General features: G+C 39.9%; 1 protein-coding gene across 1 annotated transcript in view; it reads right to left on the reverse strand.

The window, feature by feature from the left end:
* TM9SF3 (transmembrane 9 superfamily member 3) overlaps nt 1-16,859 on the reverse strand; it is a 62,622-nt gene extending 45,763 nt beyond the window's left edge. The window contains exons 1-2 of the mRNA XM_068961305.1: nt 16,764-16,859; nt 7,669-7,864 (exon numbers count right to left, since the gene is read on the reverse strand). Of these exons, the coding sequence (XP_068817406.1) occupies nt 7,669-7,864; nt 16,764-16,859 (292 nt within the window). The remainder of the gene's footprint in view (nt 1-7,668; nt 7,865-16,763) is intronic.
* Nucleotides 16,860-21,264: the final 4,405 nt, after the last annotated feature.

Here is a 21,264-nt window from a genome sequence, read left to right on the forward strand (position 1 = left end):
ATGGCTTTCTTTCCATACCTCCTACAGCACCTAGGCCTGCACCACCTAGAATCTCACACCAGTACCTCAGCTCCTCAAAAAGACCATCAGGTCTTGAGATCAATGTCTATAACTGATCATAACCTTTTTCAGCTCCAGCTCTGCCTGTTTCAGTATCCTGCACAGAGCAAGCACTGAACAAATAAAACATTTTAACAAATTTTAAGAGCATGATTTTCCATTTATTTGACAAAGGAAATTACTAAGTATGCACATATACCTGCATCTGCCGAATGGGGGCGGGGGAGGGGGTGTGGATGTGTGTGGGTGTAAGGAAAGAATACCAATACAAACAAATGAAATTTTTCAGCTGAGTATCTCAGAAGGATTGATAAAGAAGTCTTGAAGAGTATCTTTCAGTGATGTAAAGTCTAGAAAACAAATACTGAGAAAAGAGAAAACATCATTATGGCAGGCTATAATAAGGACCTAGGTTCGTCATATTCCAGTGAAATTCCTCTTGCAGGCATGTAAGCAAATACAAACATCACCAATAACTGAAGAGCTTGGTCGCTCAATGGAAACAAGCACTTCCCTCTGGAGGAAGCCACTTTGAAGACAAGGAATGTAACGTCTCTGAATATACCAGATCACCACTCAGCACTCTACATGACTGAACACAATCTGAGAAATCCATCACCACAAATCACAACTTTAAAATTACAATAGGATATACCTTTCTCACCTACTCCAGTATGCTTGCCTGAGAAATTCCATGGACAGAGAGCCTGGTGGCCTACAGTCCATGGGGTCGCAGAAGAGTTGCACACAACTTAGCAACTAAACAACAACAGCACCATACTCTTTTCACATGAGATACACACCTATGAATCCTGAAGAGGATTCAGGATCTTACCAACGCAAATTTTTTTTTATGGGGGAAAAAGAAGAAAACCAAAGTTATAAAGTAGCAAATGTAACACTGATCTTCCAAACAGAAAGCAAGGGTAGATTCTGCAAACTACATGCCAGGAAATCTGTCATTCTCAATCACTTCTCAGCAAATCAATTCTCAACAACACTCCAGACTAATAACCGAATAGACAGTGGAAGCACTGGGAAAAGAGTGTGATAATCATTCATGAGCTCTCTAAGAACACACCACGCCTTCCTTTGTTTACTTTTCCTTTTGACAGCATTACTGAATTGGAAAATCAAAAATATTCTATCTCAAATTCAGTAGCACTCAGCAAAATTTCTCATGAAGTCACTCCAGACAAACGATAGAGAAATGGGCAGAAACCTGGATTTTAGTCTGGGTATCATTACTTACTACCTTTGTGAATAAAAGCAATTCACTTAACCTCTGTGACCCTCAGGTCTCTCAACTGTAATAGAGATAACATCTAGGCTCTCTCTGTCCCAGAGCTGTTTTAAGGACAACAAGTGCCCATATAGTCACAGATAGTGACTATAAGTACCTCTCTGAAAATCCAATGAAAGTGATCTACCTTATCCCCGGAAAATGCATATTCACTCAAAATTAAGAGTACAATTCCAGAAGGTCTACGGACCCCTGAAGCCAGAGCTTGTTACTCAACTTTGTATACCCAGAGCCTACCATAGGGCTCTGGAATACAGTAAGCACTCCGAAACTGATGAATGAACCTTTTAAAAAAACGACTGAAAAACTGGCATTTTCACTGTTAATTAATAACCATATACGTAAACAATATTAACTGACCCAACTGACTGGCAGGATAAACTGTATAATTTTTTTCTAGGTGGCTATCTGGCAACATGTAAAAACAACTGCCATGTATACCTTTGGATTCAGTAATTCTACTTCTAAGAATTTAACCTAATGAAAGAGACAGAGATGAAATAAAGTACCTATCTGCTAGTACAGACAAATGTATCATTATTTCTAACAGGAAAAAAAATGTGGGGGGAAGGAAGGAAAGAAAATAATGAGCAAACTGCCACTGGGAAATGGGGGGAAATTATAATATCCACTTACAGAAAACTAAATAAACACATTTTAAACAGTTATTAACAATCTGAGGACAAGCTCAGAAGATGTTAAGAAAAGAAGAAGATTAAAAACTAATTAACACATAACATTAAATGATCAAGTGCTCAGAACAGTATCTGGCACATAATAAACATTATGTAAGTGCTCATTAAATACATTTTTAAAATCGTACTATAACATGAACCCAATATTCAAAATCTTAAATAATGCAAATGATTGTAAAGATGCTGAGAAAAAAAGAAACTATTACTAGTATTCATAGCCAGGTGATTTTTATACTCTTGACACTTCTCTGTAGTTGCTAAATTTTGTACATTGATCCTATATCACTGTTAAAATTAATATATATATATATACACACACACACACATTGTTTTGAAAACAAAAAAGACAGATTTCAATCTGAAGAAAACAATGTTAGTAATGGTTTGAGTAAGAACTCATAGAAAGACCGCGCTTATCAAATTTTCAGTTAGTGTAAAGTTTAAAAAATTGCTAATACCATGAACTCAAAATATCTAGTCAAGATTCAATATGAGATTCGAATTGCCTGGTTGAGCTAAAACACTTCAGTTGAAACCAATAGGACAAAATATTGCATCGAGTTCCCAGACTTCCAATTAAACAAGGCAGATTAACCACAAGTGTCTTTTACCTTCCGAAACTCCATTAAAATGTCAATAAAGGAATAAAAAGAATGTAGGTGCACAAGGACAGAAAGGAAGACAGTGAGAAAAGATTTCAATAAATGTTGAGGAAATGGAAAACAAATGGAAGATGGCAATGACTAATAAGGCCGAGGAAACTGTAACAGAAGGGACGATAGGACTGCTGCCATAGGACACAGGAGGCACTCTCAGGACTTGGAGGCACCACAGACGTGGAAAGGCACAGGACAGACAGACAGGGCTGAACAGAGCTCAAACTCTCTAATGCTGGGCTGCTTAGTTCTCATTCTCACTTTCCCACTCTTCACCTGTGAATCCTTAAACAAGTTTACCTCATCTCTGGGACCCAACTTCCTCGTCTGAAAAATAGGTATAATACACCTCCATAAGCTTATTTCAAGGATGAAAACAGACAAGATTGAGAATCACTAAATTAGAAATACACAAGAGTCTTAAAGAGTCCCTGGTATATCTCCATATCTGCAGTACTCACCATTTCACTCTAAAGAAGTAGAAGAAATACCAGTAAGATAAGTTAACCCCTCTGTTAACTTGGAATATTAAAGAAGAGAAAATTCAAGGGAAGATCAATAAAATAAACAGGAGGAAGGAACCATCAACTTTTCAACAATTAGATTTATATTAATTGTTCATTATACCACAAGAATTCTTGTAAGAGAGGGAATGGAGTGGTTGGTTACCTCCCCTGCTTAAGAATTATTATTCTAGTTCAGCACTGCTAGTTATTAGAGAAATGCAAATCAAAACTACAATGAGGTATCAGCTCACACCACTCAGAATGGCTATCACCAAAAAATCCACAAACAACAAATGCTGGAGAGGATGCGGAGAGAAGGGAATTCTCCTGCACTGTTGGTGGGGATGTAAGTTAGTAGAGCTACTATGGAGAGTAGTATGAAGGTTCCTTAAAAATCTAACAATAGAGCTACCACATGACCCCGCAATCCCACTCCTGGGCATATAACCATAGAAAAATATGGTCCGAAAGGATACATGCACCCCAGTGTTCATCACAGCACTGCTTACAACAGCCAAGCCACGGAAGCGACCTGAATGTCCACTGACCGGGGAATGGACCAAGAAGACGTGGGACACATCTACAATGGGATATCACTCAGCCTTTAAAAAGAATGGAATAATGCCATTTGCAGCAACATGGATGGACCTAGAGAGTCCATCTTGTATCTTATTGAGTGAAGTAAGCCAGACAGACAAAGAAATATCAAATGACATCCCTCATATGTGGAATCTAAACAGAAACGCCACAAATGAACTTACCTACTAAACAGACAGAGACTCACAGGCTCAAAAAACAAACTTATAGTTGCCAGCGGGGAGAGACAGTTAAGGACTTTGGGAAGGTCATGTACACACGGCTATATTTAAAATGGATGACTAATAAAGACCCATTATATAGCACATGGAACTCTTGCTCAATGTTACGTGCCAGCCTCGATGGGAGGGGTGTTTGGGAGAGAAGAGATACATGTATATGTATGGCTGAGTCCCTTTGCTGTTCACCTGAAACTACCACAACATTGCTAATTGGTTATACTCCAATACAAAATAAAAACTTTAAAGTTAAACAAACAAACAAAAATAACTATTCCATATCTAACGATCATAATGAACCAGTTATCATAAAGAACAAGTAGGCACAAACCAGGTGCCAGACAATTTATTAGAGCTCACTCGCTCAGTCGTGTCCGACTCTGCGAACCCATGGACAGTAGCCTGCACCAGGCTCCTCCGTCCATAGCATTTTCTAGGCAAGAGTCCTGGAGTGGGTTGCCATTTCCTTCTCCAATAACTTAACAGCTAAGGATGCAACAGTGAACAAGAATTCAATTGTCCTTGCCCCTGGGGAAGTAACTAAACCACCCTGCAGCTTGAGGATAAGTCAAATCCTATGCTATAGTCAATAAATTCAATTATTGTTTTATAACTGAATTTTATAATTTAGTCAATTAACATTTTGTAACTGCTAATACAAAATCAAGTTTGAAGTACAGACACACACTATGTGCTATTAGTATTCAAAACAATGACCTTTTCCTGAATGTAAACTTTTAGGAACTTTGATAAATGATGTATATGCATTATCTCATTTAAATCTGATGATTCTATCAAGTGAATATTTCAAAGATGAGCAAAGTAAGATTAAAGAGGCTGAGTAATTTGTCCAGAACCATACAGATAGGCAGAGGCAGAGCTGAGATGCATCAAGTCTCTCTGACTCTAAAGCACATGTTCTTTCCACTCCATAAAAGCAAGACTCTAAGAGAGAGGTACCCTTGAAAATTATAGGGTGATGATTTCAAGTCTCACTCAAAGATACCCAATTTGAGTATGCCCTTTTCTTTCTAACTTTCTCTAAATGTTCTCAATGCAGCATTTTGTTAAGTGGTAGTATAAAAACTAAGGAAAGAAAAAACTAAGTTTTACATAAAATCTTGAAAGAGGGGTATCCTACATTAGACTCAAAACTACCATCTTCTCCTCTAAGAATGCTTAGTCATGTCTGACTCTTGGCAACCCCATGGACTCCAGGCTCCTCCAACCCTTCCAGGCTCCTCCGTCCAGGCAAGAAGAGGGGAGAGAGTTGCCATTTCCTACTCCAGGGCATCTTCCGACCCAGGGATCAAACCCGAGTCTCTTCTGTCTCCCTACACTAGCAGGCAGGCTCTTTACCACTGCACCACCATCAGTTTCCTAAAATCATCTATTTAGTGACCTTCATTTTACGAAACACCACCAATCCATTTAGCCTGACAGAATCTACTAGGTTAAAAAAAACAACTTACATTTGTGTGAATGCACACCTAAGTGTGTATCTGTATCTGTGGCTAGATAGTTTTTCCTAGTGTCACAGTATTTCCAAAATTGTGTTGTCTTACTTGAGTATGCCTTCAGAAGAACCTTTAAAAATCAAATACTTAAGGGATGAAAGATTAACAATATAAATACTTCTACAGTTCACACAGGGACAGAGGGCTCAAGTTTCAACAAGCATTAGCATGCTGCCTTAGGTAAATCGTTTCATCTCTGGGCCTCCCTAAGAGGAAATCAGATGTCACAATCTGTGAGGTCCATTCCACCTTTAAAATTCTACGATACAAGAACAACCAAGAAACCCCACAAAACACTTTTCAAAGCATGATCAACTTTACCTCTGAACAGGCAGAACAAGGATCTACAACTGAAAGAGAAGTCTAATTAGCATTTTCTATTGCGTCTGGACCATGTAACGTGGCAGCTCCTTTAGTGGCATATCCATGCTGCAGTACAGGGTTGACAGAACTCCAAGGAACTGCCGACTCTTAGGGAGTAACATCAGCCAGTTCTGATTCTTTTCATCGAAAAGTGTTTCATCTGAAAGGAAAATGAATTCCGCTTCTACAGCCCATGAAAACCGTCCCCTTCTATCTAAGTAATCTTCCCATCTCAGCCTCAAGAAACTAGCAAAGTAAGATGAAGACAGCTGAAAGAGGAACTCTTCTTTAGTAAGTAAAAGTGAAGATTTCAAAAAGAGATGAACTCTGTTCATAGTAGCAACAAAGGACTCAGGGTTTTTGCCTATTCTTTCTCTGGTTCCTTTTTAATAAATTAGACATGAGTATCAAATATGGGAGAGGAGAGAGTATGTGAATAAATGCAGTATTGAGGCTCTCAAAGACCACATATTCTAAGTTTCCTCCTTATTTCTGATTAAATAAATTACCTCATTAAATTAAAACAAGCCTCAGGGCATGTTTATAATAATTCATAAAGTTAGAGGCCATACCATTGTGGTTTAAATTTATAACTTAATTTTATAATTAAACCCCAAGGAATAGTATAGAAAAAAAATGTAAATGTGTATACCTATTTTCAACAATAAGGAAAAACATCCTAAAAACAACAGAATTTAACAAATCAAAATTAAACATTACATTCAAAATATTATCTTTAAAATATCTCATTTCACACTCTCTTCCCAAAAGTCTAAAAATATCAGAGGGCAATTACTATTCACTTCATACATGTAGATAATAAAGTTAAAACTGGAGTAAACAACTTTACTAAAATCAATAGAGTAAAAGAAACAGGATTAAAATTCAAAGCTTCTGATTACAAGATCCATGCTCTATTCAGACATCAAGACACCTAATCAAAGATAAAAATGTCCCAGGTAAAAATGTCCACCAGGTAAAAATGTCCATGCAAAAAATAGCTGTTGGGACAAACTTCACAGAGAAAAATAAGAAGTATAAACACACTCTTGGGCACTGATCAAACAAATAATAAATAGCTACAGGGGATTTTTCCCCCCTAATTTTAACAAGTCCTTGACTTAAAATTTTAAACCACACTAAACAGGTATTGAGAGGATAAACCAATACAACACTGATAAATACATTGAGCCAAGGGTACAAATTTGAATTTGAGACTTTACACATAATTTTTAAGTATCCATACAGCCCACTACATCTCTGTACCTCTGGAAATGACTCCATTAGGAATCTATGAAGGCTTTCTCCAAACACATTATGTCCAATCACTAAAGAATTTACTAGAAAACACCTTTCAGAAATAAATATGCCAAGGAAATGTAATTTTATTAACAAGATCCATGAATATTTTATAAATATTCAAAACAAATCTTTGTTAGTTACTAGTATACTTTTCTAAATATAATACACATAACTTAAAGATAAAAACATCTTTTAGAGTCTGGAGCAGTAGATATCAAACAAGGGTGATTACTGAAGTTTAAAAATGTTTTTGACTGTCACAACTGGGAAGTGCTACTGGCATCTAGTGGGTAGAGGCCAGGAACTCTGCTCAGCGTCCCACCATGTACAAGACAACCCACCCCCACACCCCCACAACGAATCATCTGGACACAACGCCAATAGTGCCAAAGTTGAGAAACCCTCGTCTACAATCTAACTTTTATCACGAGGACTATTAAGGTTTACGTACCTTTGAATTTAATATCCAGACCACTAAATTCCAATTCAACTCCTTGAAGTGCTTCTCCCAGAGTTTCATGGTAATGACTAATACTTTTTTTTGACCCCACACAGAATGGAAGTGAAAAGTACTTATATGTCTCTTGGCGATTATGGTAGGGCCCAACAGTATTCATCCATAAGACAACTTCCTCTTTATCCTGATACTGAAACAAACAAACCAAAAAAGCAAGTTAAGAATGTGTTTTTTAAAAAAATCGAATTCAAATTAAGGGAATATTTTGCTATTTATTCTAAACAAAAATGTACTATCTCAGTTTTGGAAGCTTTAAAATAAAATGCTGGAAGCTTGTTTCAAAATGATGATCAGTTTCTACACATTAAAAATGAAATTTGGTGAATTTTAAAATGATATATTCTGATTATGGTCTCAGGCAGATTCATGTTTTCCAGACTTTGTTTTATAGAAGATACTGTTTAAATAAATGCCAATAACCTATAAGAATATGTTTATACTTAATATTTACACTATCAAATAATGATAAACCTAGAACCGACATGATTCACCATGCTAATGTGGACAAAGGAGGAGGAAACAAAATCAGTAGTTTATCCAGGACCTATGTTAATCACTGGAAACTCCAAAAATCTAATGTTGTCAGCAAGCACAAATAAAATTTCACCTTTTTCTCCCCCCGCAATCACTGGTCAAAGGGAGGAAATGACCAAAAAGGAAGAGAAAGCCATACTATGAAACCTCCACAACTCACCCAAGTCATCATTCTATCTTTCCCTTTATCAGCCTGAAACACAGCTACTGTGTGCAAATGTTTCTGAATAAACAATTATGGCTTTACCCATCAGTGAATACTTTATGTAGCTAAACTTGGGCTGTGGTCCAGTGACTTTGGGTAAGTGACTTCACCTTTCCAGGGTCTGACTGGGGAAACTGCTAAAGATTTCTAAGATCTTCTCAAGTTTAAAATTCCAATGATTCTATGAAGAGTAGTTACCCGAGTGATTTTAAAACTAATAATCTTAATTAGCAATATAAATGAAAGACAACATAAGATGCAGCTTGTTAACTAACAGTGCAGAACTTATATCACCAAACAATTATTTACTGAGTACCTACTATGTGCCAATAATTGTGTTCATAACTGAGACAGCTTTGAATAAGACACATTTCCTGCCCTACTAGAGCTTAGAGCCTAAACAAAAAGATCGACACTGAATGAGCAATTATAATCAGGCAGGGTGCTATGGAGCATATAAAAGAGAAACCTGTCCAACCAGGCCAAATACCAAACATTACTCCCAGTCCTCCATCTGATGGCTTCCCTCATAGCTCAGCTGGTAAAGAATCCGCCTGCAATGCCGGAGACGCCGGTTTGATTCCTGGGTCAGGAAGATCCCCTGGAGAAGGGATAGGCTACCTGCTCCAATATTCTTGGGCTTCCCTTGTGGCTCAGCTAATAAAGAATCTGCCCGCAATGCAGAAGACCTGGGTTCGATCCCTGGGTTGGGAAGATTCCCTGGAGAAGGGAAAGGCTACCCACTCCAGTATTCTGGCCTGGAGAATTCCATGGACCTTACAGTCCATGGGGTCACAGAGTTGGACACAACTCAGCAACTTTCACTTCACTTTTCCTCCATCAAAAATGAATAAACATTTCCCACCAAAATCCAACATCTCCCAAACAAACTCATCCCACCCAAACGCAACCCCTCAAAACTTTTTCTAATGGTATTATCCTCTCAGACATGGAGACTCAATCCCCAAGTCCCTCTGCATTCCAAAAACCATTGACTTGTCTATTCTTATATGAAGCATCTGCCTCTTTTGATTCATACCACCATCAAAGTAGGACTTAGATCTAATCACCTTCAAACATAATGTCTCATTGTCCTAAGACATCATTGGGGCACCTCATCAAGGAAATAAAAAGCTGCCTGACTTTCTGAATGCATGATACATGCACCAAGCACAGTACTAGGTATTAAGGCTATAAAGGTAAATCTTGTCCTATGATTGGTTCACAGTCCAAAGTGGAGCCAGAAAAGTAAATGATTAACAGTGAAGAAAGAAGTGCTACAATTAAGGTAAAAAGAGTTATTGTAACAACAGTAAAAGAATGATTATTTTTGCTTTGGCACAGAAGGATTGGGATGAATAACAATATGGAAAATCACAAGCTGTTTCAAGTGAATCCAGAAAAACTGTACATAATCTTTATGTATGAAGAAACCAATCAAAGGTCTTAATGTACCCATAGATCCCCATTCATAACTACTCTTGTTACTTTAGGGGCTTGAAAAATATCCATATGATATCACCCTTCTGTCCAATGTTCAAGGTCTCACTGCACTAGTTAATCAAGGTATTCCTTTCTGCACAGATATAGATATAGCATAACAAGTCTCAGAACAGTTCTCTAAACCAATCACTATCCACTGAACAGAGATGGTATTATAACAGAATTGAAACCTGTTCACAGAGTAGAAACCTTTTGGCACAGTATCAAGTACACAAAAAATATTTAATAAATATGAAAAAGCACCGAAGAAAGGCTGAAATGAAAGGTCATTAGCAACTTAGAAGCTTCAAGTATGTGCACTGAATGCAACAGTATCCTTTGAAAGAAGTAAGGAGAGGTAATCACATGTGTCCATTCAGGATTATAACCCTGAAAGAGAGGCACTATTCTTGTCATTAATCCTGCTGAGAGTCTGCAGAAATTTTATAAACCTTAACAACTTGTAAAAATAAACAGAACACCTTCTCCATAAATCCTAATACTCATATTCCTCTAAAAATAGACAAAAACTTGAACACTAACACTTGTTAAAATAGAGCATTCATTTATTTCATACACATTGAAATATAAGACTAAAATAATTTAAAGGTCATAGTGTCATAGTGTGTGTTAACTACACATTCTGAAGTCACTCATTTTAAATATTCATGAAACCTTAATGAGGTAGTAGAGTTCTGATGACACGATGCAAATTGTACTATAACAAAACGTGTACAATTCTGTAGCCTAGCATTCCTTCTGGGAAGAGGACTGAAGCAGTGATTAGAGGGAAAAATACATATATATATATATATGATATATAGACATGGACACACATACACAGATTAGGATGCATATTAAGGTTAAAAATCTTTTACATTGCTCCTTATACAGACCACAGATTTCAAGAACTTAAAATGTTTACTTTTCATTATAGTTTTTGACTATCACTGAGAATAACTATTTCCAAGACAAGGTCAAGGGGAGAGTTCTTTTTCAAGAGAGAAAAATGTGTCTTAAAAGGTCTTGAATGAAATAAGAAAATACCAAAAGGAAAAACCTTTCCTTCTGCTAAGCTGCTGGAAAACCTGGGCTCCCCAACTCGGTGGGTAGACAGGACTGGTACGGCTCTCCCCTCCACCTGTGGAGGTCAGAAGTGTGAGTCGCTCCGTCATGTCCAACTCTTTGCAACCCCGTGGATGGTAGCCTGCCAGGCTCCTCTGTCCATTTAATTCTTCAGGCCAAGAATACTGGAGTGAGTTGCCATTCCCTCCTGCAGGGGATATTCCCGACCCACGGATCAAAGCTGGGTCTCCGGCATCGCAGGCAGATTCTTTACCGTCTGAGACACCAGTGGTGCGGCTAAAAGGCTAGTCTAATTCGCTTTCAAAACATCCCATGCCTTAGCAAGCTCTTTATAAATACTTTCCTCGGAAAAACTGAGTTGCCAAAGAGCAAGATGGAATTTAATAACTTACCTGCAGGGTGTAATCAGAAGGGGAGAGAAAAAGTAAAGCAGAGCAGTGCATCAGAGGATCCCTGGACATGGGGTGGTTCCTTCCATGAGGCTTCTCATTAAGGACATACCATGAGCTGGGCACGGTTCTAAGGTCTTTATATATATAAACATTTAATCTCTCAAAGCTTTATAAGACAGCTCCTATGATTTTCCCCATTTTACAGATTCGAAAAAACTAAAAAGAGATGTCACATAATTTGTCCAGGATCATTCTAATTTGCATCACATTTATAAATTTAGGACTACACTTTTGCTAATCCCTAATCAGCTTCATTAACTGAAGAGCAAAAACTAAATAAAGGAATTTGGGAAAAGTACAGTTGTACAAAGCACCTAAGGAAGTGCTAAACACTGAACAACTTTTCCATTTGAGCCTTTATTTTGCCCAACAGGAAAAAAAAACCTTCCTAAGAAGTTCCTTGTGCTTTGTTCTCAAGAAGTCACCAATGTTGGGTCTCTCATTTAAATACGGTTTATGTGCTGGGAAAGTGCAGGTACAGAAGTTCCCCTCCTTGATAGACATGGTGAATTACCTTTTCTCAGAGGAACACTTCAGGATATAATGTTACTGACGATCTCATGTAAAATCCAAATAAATCAGAATTTATGTAGACAGGCGAAGAACTGAAGACTCAGACTAAGTTCCCAAATGCCATTACTTTTATGAGATGAGGGAAAAGATACATGCTTACTTTAAAACACATATCTGAGAAAGCAAAACCCAGTTCTGAAATGTTTCAAAAATCAGTTTCAATGCCTTTTAGTTATTTAAAACACATACATCAGAATGCGAATACAAACAAATTATTAGTGTATTTTTGGATAACCTCTTGAGATAACTGCTCTCTCTCAAAATAACTCTATTCCTAAATAAACTTTTCGTCTACCATAGAGTACAGCTGAAAATAGGACAATGAATTCTGGCACTTCCTAAAACTAGATCTATAGTAAAACACTCACAAATTCACTTGTAGTAAACAGTTTATCCTCTTTATAAATCTTCACATATGTTTTAAGAGTTCCATACTCCCAACAGAGATAAAGACTAAAGGCTTCCATTTGTCTAAGCAAACAAAACATCTTTTTTTTAACCTAGTGGTGTAATAGTGCTTATGGCAGATGTTGAGAATAGGCTATCCTAAGCACAGAGTGGGTCCTTCCAACATTACCAATGGAATTGTAACCTAGTAGGGCCCCTAAAACACAACAGGCATCCCCAAGACCACGCATCTTAAATGAACAATGGTCTGCGTTAAGCAACAGGGTTATCAAACTGCAACCTTGCATATTCTTACCCTTGGCGGCTCCCCAATTACTCAAGTCACTCAACAAGCACTGATTAAATACCACTTGTTGTGCCAAGCACAGAGCCTGGTATATAACAGACCCAGAAAAAAATTTTTTGATTTTGTGACCTTGAGGAAACAGAGCCCAAAATAAGTCAAGGCTTCAGTGTAAATGATAAAATACTTTTAAGATTCCTGTGCCATCGATTGTTGATTTTTTGATGCTGATATTTTTACATAGTATTACTATGGAAATGGCTGGATGGCATCACTGACTCGATGGACGTGAGTCTGAGTGAACTCCGGGAGTTGGTCATGGACAGGGAGGCCTGGTGTGCTACGATTCATGGGGTCGCAAAGAGTCGGACACAACTGAGCGACTGAACTGACTATGGAAATTATATGTACAAGACAGGTGGAAAAATACAAGGACTAGAAATCATGTAGCTCAGACTCTTCCTGTGGCCTGGGCCAGCCACTGGGCCTCTTCAGGTCATTAGGAAAATGAGTCTTCAACTCAACGGTCCTAACTCTTTCCAGTTCTAAAATTCTATTCTCTATTTGCAATCTTTCTAACGAGTCCTCTGGAATCTTAGGAGACATGATAATCTAACTCTAGTTGTTTCCAAGTGCTCCAACTTTCAGAAATCCAAATAAGCATGAGCCATACCCTATACAGCTTTCACTCTTAAGTGTTCTTTTTATGACTCTTCAATCATGTATCAAGAACCTGTCTTTCATGAAAGTGTTCTTTAATTTTTACTTAAGAGTATGTTCTGTAATTTAAAAACTGAAAGGAACTCATTTTATATATTCTGCATGTGTATATGTTCTAGAAGCCAGCAGTATGTTTCCTTCCCATTATTCTTCTGAGAATATTAAGAGCATTGGACAAATAAGCACATAAAAAAATACCGCACGACTCAAGTGGTCAGCTGAATCCTAATCCAGTAGGTAAAGTAAGAGAAATCAAGGGCTTTGAGGAACTGCATTAAGTAGTTAGTTGCTCCTTCTTAGCATCAGTTACATAATCTGTGGCGCCAAGCACAAAATAAACATGCAAGGCTCCTTTCTAAACAAGCATTAAGAATTTAGAATGGTGACAGCGCAGCATTCAGCTAAGCAGTCTTTATGTCTTGCACACACCAAGTGGCTGCATGGGTCACATGCTCATCTCTGTCCCTCTTTAACACTAAACCAACCTCACTAAAACAACCTCAGTAGCAATTCCCTATGAAACCAGGCTTACCCAAACATTTCTTTTAAGCACTTAAACGTATTATCAATACAGAAAATTACTCAATTTGATATCAAGTATTTTACTGTCCTATTTTTTAAGGATAAAAGGCTGTAGAGCATATCCTATGAGCGTGTAGCAGACTATTAATTCAGTTTGCCTAAGTTCAAATCCTACCTCTACCTGTACTAGCTGTGCAGCCTCAAGCAAGTAACTATTTTGCCATCCCATTTTCTCATCTATGCAGAGGACATAATCCCATTTATTTCACAAGATTATCAATCCGTGTTTAAAATACAAGTTAATACATATTAAGTACTTAGGACAGTACCTACCACATATTACTACAAAAGCTTAGCTATTATTTCTATCTGGAAACTGTCTTCACAGAAAGTTAATCTAAAGGGCAAACTTTAACTTTTAGGTGCTTTTTTGGTTAACAATCCAATTTCACAAGTATTTATTAAACACTTACTCAGTAACCTTCCCTTGACAATTTTTCTCTCCCTTCAGTATCATTCTGTCTTCATTAGCTACTTCTGCCTTCTTGGTAGGAAAAAAAATCACTTGACCATAGCCTTTTCAGTATTATTATCGGTTTGAGGTGAATGCCTAGTTTTCAAAAATATTTTCAAGAAACTTTTAAGAAGTAAAATATCTTGGCTAATAGCCAAAAAATATATAATGACACTTAAATTTTTTTACATATATCTTCATGCTATTTTTCCTATAATTTTTAAATACCTAAATTTTTAAAATAGGTATTAACAAGTGAGAGCAGTTCAATGTAAACATGACTGAAATAAAAGTCAAAATTTTTTTGTCTGATAATTTTCTCAAACATGACATATTCTCTCAAAAACCTTTTTATCAAGTATTTTATATTCAATTTCTGGCTTTAAAACATTAAACGTTCCTGCCATAAAATTTCAGTTAAATTGGCATTTACATTTTAAATCTGTAAATTAATATTTTTATTTGCATCCAACTTGTAACATTTTAATTAATATGTTCTTTTCCCGATTACAGCAGTTTATATAAAACACAATATAAAAAGGAGTTTCCTTGATGGCTCAGTTGGTAAAGAATCTGCCTGCAATGCAGGAGACCCCAGCTCCATTTCTGTGCTGGGAAGATTCCCTGGAGAAGGGATAGGCTACCCACTTCAGTATTCTTGGGCTTCCTTTATGGCTCAGCTGGTAAAGAATCCACCTGCAACGCAGGAGACCTGGGTTCGATCCCTGGGTTGGGAAGATCCCCTGAAGAAGGGAAAGGCTACACACTCCAGTATTCTGTCCTGGAGAACTCCATGGACCGTATAATTTCCACGGGGTCGCAGAGAGTGGGACAAGATTGAGCGACTTTCACTTTCACTATAAAAAAGTAAACTACTCTTAAGCTTATATGCCTGTACGGTGGAACTAAAGAGACAATTCCGAGTTTTACATGGTAACTTTTCCAAAGTGCTCAAAAAAAAACTGGAAAAATATTAGTACTTATTGGCCAAAAAAATGCCCATTGGAAATGAACACTTCTTACTCTTTGAGACAAGTTTTTAAACTATTTAACCTGCGAATAAAACTATCTTAAGGCGAAAAGTACAAATACAGTACAAAAACGTCACCGGCCCAGGACTTTAAAAATACACAGATAAGAAGTTGCTGTGACTGAAGCTGCTGCACCTCAAAGTTTAGAACTTGTGTTAACTAAACGAAGAGCACAGATAACCTACAGACTTCTCTGGCCGCTTCATTTCCTCACTTGTCAGAAATGACAGAAGACTTTCAGATTTAGTACTACACAACCTCTCATGGAAAGTCGTATCATTAATGGGTTAAGGTCTAAAAACACAGACTACTCACACTCACCCTCTAATTTACATGACTTTACAGCTCTGCTCACACCTACCATTCAGAAAGTCACTGAATTACACTCCTAAGTGAAAGTCACAAGAGGAGTCGTTAACATCCAAGCTTTGATGTGGAAAATACCAATTAAACAAACAGTCGATCAATTTTAGGCTAAATGCAAAAAGGACTGTTCCCAGCAAGACAAGAGGCTGGGCAACTTAAGACCCCGCACAATCAGAAGCTGCCCTAGAGACCACTGGGACGCGAGCCTCATCTGGGGGCCAGAAGAGGTGAAGAGAAAGTTACAAGGCCTCTAAGGCGGATGCGGGTGGCTGAGGGCCTGTACACGTGTAAAGCGCTCTTCACCTCAAGTTTATCAAGGTTGTCCCCACGCCAGGGTTAGATTCCGGTTTGGGCAGGAGGGGGAAATAAAGGCCGGTGAGCACCATTAAGTGGTGGATATTTCCTGGTTAGTGTATGACGAGTAATAGGTGGTGCATCCATCTTCCGCCGTGTCGTAGCCCCCCAGCAGCACGGCCGCAGCTCCCTTGCCTGGGGGACACCAGCCCTGAGACTGGCTGCCTGTGGCCCCCAATGCCGCGGGCAAGTGAGCCCCGACCCTCAGACTCCGCTTCTTTCTCGGCTCCCGGGGCCCCTGGACCCAGAGGTTCGGCGCCATTTAGGTCCGGGTTGGGAAAGGAGGCCCAGGCACTCGAGAGTGGAGTCCTGTCCCGGGAACACACGGAAATGCCTCCTCCCCGCTCCCGGGGTTCCTGCTCCGCCAGGCCCAACCGGAAGGCGGCCGCGGGGCTCGGCCCGGCAGCCGGGCCGTCCAGGCCGCGCCGGGCCTGCGGAGGCGGCGGGCCGCGGGGAACGGGCGGAGGCGGCCGCGCCGGCAGGGAGCGCTTCTTCTCACCGTGTGCTCGTGCTCGTCCGCCCGGGCCCGGGGCAGCAGCAGCAGCAACAGCGCGGCGGCCGCCGCCACGCCGGGAGCGCCCGGCAGCGGCCTCATCCTCCGCGCTCCCACCGGACCGGCGCCGGCCCACCGACTCCTCCTCCGCCGCCGCCTCCGCCGCGGCCGATTCGCATCCACGGGGCGCGGACAGACGCACGGGGCCCGGGCCCAGCCGCTGGCTCCTCCGCGCCGCCGCCGTCACCGCCCGCTCCGGAGCCTCCCCCGCCCCCCGCGCCTCCCTGCCTCTTCCTCTGACTCAGCCACGTCATCCGGCCACCCCGGCACACGCCGGAAGTGCCTCGCGACGCGGGGCCGCAACCGCCGCCGGCCGCCCCGCCCGGGAGGCGCGAGGCCGTGGCCGCTGAGGGTCCGGCCGGGCCGCCCGCCGGCTCCCAAGGTCGGCGGCACGCGTACTGGCCCCGGCCTCGCGCCCCTCGCGGCTGCCTGGCCCTCAGCGCAGGGCCGAAGCCGCCTCCGTTCGAGCTGTGCGACCTGGGTCAAAACGCTTAACTGTACCTGGCCTCATTTTCCTCGGCGGTGAAGGGGGTAATAGTATGAGCTGCCCCATCTCGGTTGCGAGGATCAGATCAAATAACCCTCACCGGAGTTCGGCTCCCGCCGAGAATGAATCACCAGCTCCATAATCGTCATTAAGGGAGGTTGCTAAACTGGTGCCGGGTTGGATGAGTGTCATAAAAATCCCTGAATATTTATTGAACCTCTACTTTTAAATCTTTTTAAAATTCTTGTTGGTTTATTTGTTGAATCTCCTGTCCACAGATAGAAACACCTCTTAGAATCTAAGCTTCTTTCCTAAGCAGAGATCCTGTTCACTGACATGTACTAGAACAGTGTCAGGCCCATGGTGGAAACTCAAAAGTTATTTGTCAAATATATAAACATCTGGACCCTGGAGTCGAGTTGTCTCAGCCATCAGCAGTCAACAAGTACTTATCTAAAGAATTTATTTTTCTCTCCCCTCCTGGTAACAGCCAGTCGTCTACACCTCACTCACCATGTATTGCAACAACCTCCTAACAGAATTCTTATTAGCGGTTTCCTTACCTATTTATCCTCCCCAACAGGTACCAGAGTGATTCTTCTGTGAAGAAAGCTGACTATATCACTGCCTTGCTTAAAATACTCCTGGTATATTGCCTACATAAATCAAGAAATCACAGCTGATGTTTTCATCTGCCAGGCACTATTCAGAGCATTTCACGTGAATTGACTCAATCCTTAGGCAACAGGCACTGTATGTTCATTCTACAGAAATGGTAACAGAAGCACAGAAAGGTTAAGTGGTTACTGAAGGACTTGATCCAAGCATCTGGCTTCAGAATCAGTCTTTTGTTTTTAATATTTATCTTTATTTATTTATTATTTGGCTGTATTCGGTCTTCATTGCGGCACTTGGGTTTTTTATTTGCGGCATATGAACACTTAGTTGTGGCACGTGGGATTTAGTTCCCCCACCAGGGATCGAACCTGGGCCCCCTGCATTGGGAGTGTGGAGTCTTAGCCACTGAACCACAAAGAAAGCCCCAGAATCAGTATTTCTTACTACTAATGGACCGCCATCCACACAATCATTTTAAGAAATGAAGTAGACTTGTATATGCTGTCATGGAATGATAGCCAAGAGACAATTTTAAGTGAAAAAATTTACAAGTATAGACTGTAATTCCATTTTGAATGATATTAGTCTAACCACAGAAAATAATCTGAAAGATTATGACTCAAACCATTAACAGTGTACGTGACTGCCAATATTTGAGTGTTTTATACAATGGGTATGTGCTATATGTGTAATTAGAAAAAAATTCCTTCCTAAAGGATAATCGTATTAGCATGCAACTGCAGAATCAGTTCCCAATTTATCTCAACTTTACCTCCCACTGATCTCTGCTCAGGCTACATCCCTATATTTCCCAAATACACCAGATTCTTTTACACCTCTGTACCTTTGCTCTTGTTTTTTTAATTTTTATTGGAGTATAATTGATTTACATGTTATATTAGTTTTTGCTGCACAGCAAAGTGAATCGGTTGTATATACACATTCATCCACTCTTTTTTAGATTCTTCAGTGTTCCCTTTGCCTAGAATGGAAATGAATGGACAACCTTTGTTTACTCATTTTCCTGGCCTAAGTGAATGACCTCTTCAGTGAAACCTTGCATGATGCCCTCAGGAAGTTAAGTATCCCTTCTTCAGGATTCCAGCTGCATTTATGTCATAATTACCATAGTCTCATTTCCTCTTCTGTACTGCATTCTGACCCTTTTTGACGGCAGCCACTACCTTTTTGACCCTTTTTGATGGCAGCTATTGGGACAGTGTTTGTCACATCATAGACATTCAATAACTATTTACTGAAGACATTCATAAGTGAAAAGTCAAATAGCATAGAAGGATTTAAAGAACACTTTCCAAATAGTCTAAGAGGCATCACAAAGGCAGTACGTGATTAATTGCTCAATGAATCATACACCAGTAATTGCAATAGAAGTCAGAGGAGGTGTCGTATCCATCTTTGCATATCCTTCAGAGCACCTAGCACTGCGACTCGCTCATAGTGTAAGCTCAGTGAATGCTCCGTGAATGAATAATCACAGCTCTTGAATCAAGTGATGATGGGCAATTGAAGAATAAGCAGTGTAAGTGCTGAATTAAGATGGATGAGTAGTTTCTTGCTTAACATCCATCACCAGCCTCCACAGATTTGAGGCATTAAGCATTTGCTCCATATTGTCAGGAGCACTAGGCTGGCAATTGCTTGCGGGTGGGGAGAACACAGGGCTTCCCTGGTTGCTCAGACTGTAAAAAATCTGCCCAATAATGCGGGAGACTCAGGTTCAATCTCAGGGTCAGGAAGATCCCCTGGAGAAGGAAATGGCAGCCCACTCCAATATTCTTGCCTGGAGAATTCCATGGACAGAGGACCCTGGCGGGCTACAGTCCATGGGGGTCACAAAGAGTCGGACATAACTGAGTAAGGGAGGACACAAGAAGAAGTACTCAAAAAAAAAAAAGAAGAAGAAGAAGTACTCATTTGGGGAGTGTAGACTTAGAACTAGGAAGCTTCACACACATAACAGACAACAGGCATAGCAGTGTACAAAAAAGGAGTCGCACAAAATGTGACCAACAGTGCAAATGTGCAAAAGGCAATATGGACAATGAGCAAGAAGAGAAAAGCAGACCCTGTTTTGGTGGCATATTGGGGAAAATTTAATGAGGGAAAGAGCATGTAGGGCCATTAATGCAAGGAATATTTATTGAACACCTGTTATGTGCCAGGAACTCTGGTACGTGCAAGGAAATTATAAATAGCTTTAGGTGATAAAAGTCTGATAATGAGTCGGCTTGGGAAGAAAGAATAGGAGATAAAGTAACTAGAGGAAAAGGAATATGGCTTCAAAGATTCTTGGAGCCTGATGACCTCAAGGCTCAAAAATCATTAGAACTGGGCTTCCCTGGTGGTCCAATGGTTAAGAGTGCAATGCAGTGGACACCAGTTCGATCCCTGGTCTGGGAAGATCCCACACGCCACGGGGCAACTAAGCCCACGCACCACATAGTTATCAAGCCTGCGCTCTGGAGCCTGCAGCTACTGAAGCCATGTGCCTGGAGCCTGTGCTCTCCAAGAGAAGCCGCCACAATGAGTGAGTCCACACACAATAACTAGAGAGTATGCCCCACTCTCCACAGCTAGAAGAGGCCCATGCAGAGCAACAGAGACCCAAACAAAGCACAGCAAAAAATATATAAGTAAATATATTTTTAAAAAAATCATTAGTACTCAAGGGCACCATCAAAATCAGGGTTGTTCTGCCAAACTGGGAACTGAAAAACATTGATGTCTTATTTCATCAATTTCTTCATCTAGATTAATGACCTCCTTCCCTGACACCAAAAAGATTGAGGGGGAAAATGCCAGTGAAAGGCAACTGCTCCAAAATGGTTGTAAAACCTCTGTTTTTGTGGTAGTTCTAATAAGACTCAATCAGTTAAGGAGTTTATGACTACCGAATGATCCAGAAAACCACAGTCTCAATCTTTTATTTTTGGTAAACACAACCATCCAAAGTTTGGTCTATAGATGACAAAATATCTTCTGATTTCCATCCTCAGCTACCTTTTCTTTGAAATTCTATTTCTTCTTTCTACTTTGTTATGTTTGCCTTGCTAGTAACCTACTTTTCTATTGCTATTTATCACCTTCTGCCTCTACCTTTTCTGTTCTAGCTGAAATGTTCTCGATACTGAGGAACTTCAAAATTGTTTTGAATTCTTTCTTTAGGAAGCAATCACTTAAAACATTTGGTTCTTAGACCAAAGAACAACTAAGGCTATTATAAGTTATATTATAAGTTGTATTATGATACAACGAAGCTCCCATTTTACTGTTTCTCACACATTTCTTTTAGCTGATCTGTCATACCCAATGATAGAGGGC

The sequence above is a fragment of the Capricornis sumatraensis genome, chromosome 23 (assembly GCF_032405125.1).
Source record: "Capricornis sumatraensis isolate serow.1 chromosome 23, serow.2, whole genome shotgun sequence".
Taxonomy (NCBI): domain Eukaryota; kingdom Metazoa; phylum Chordata; class Mammalia; order Artiodactyla; family Bovidae; genus Capricornis; species Capricornis sumatraensis.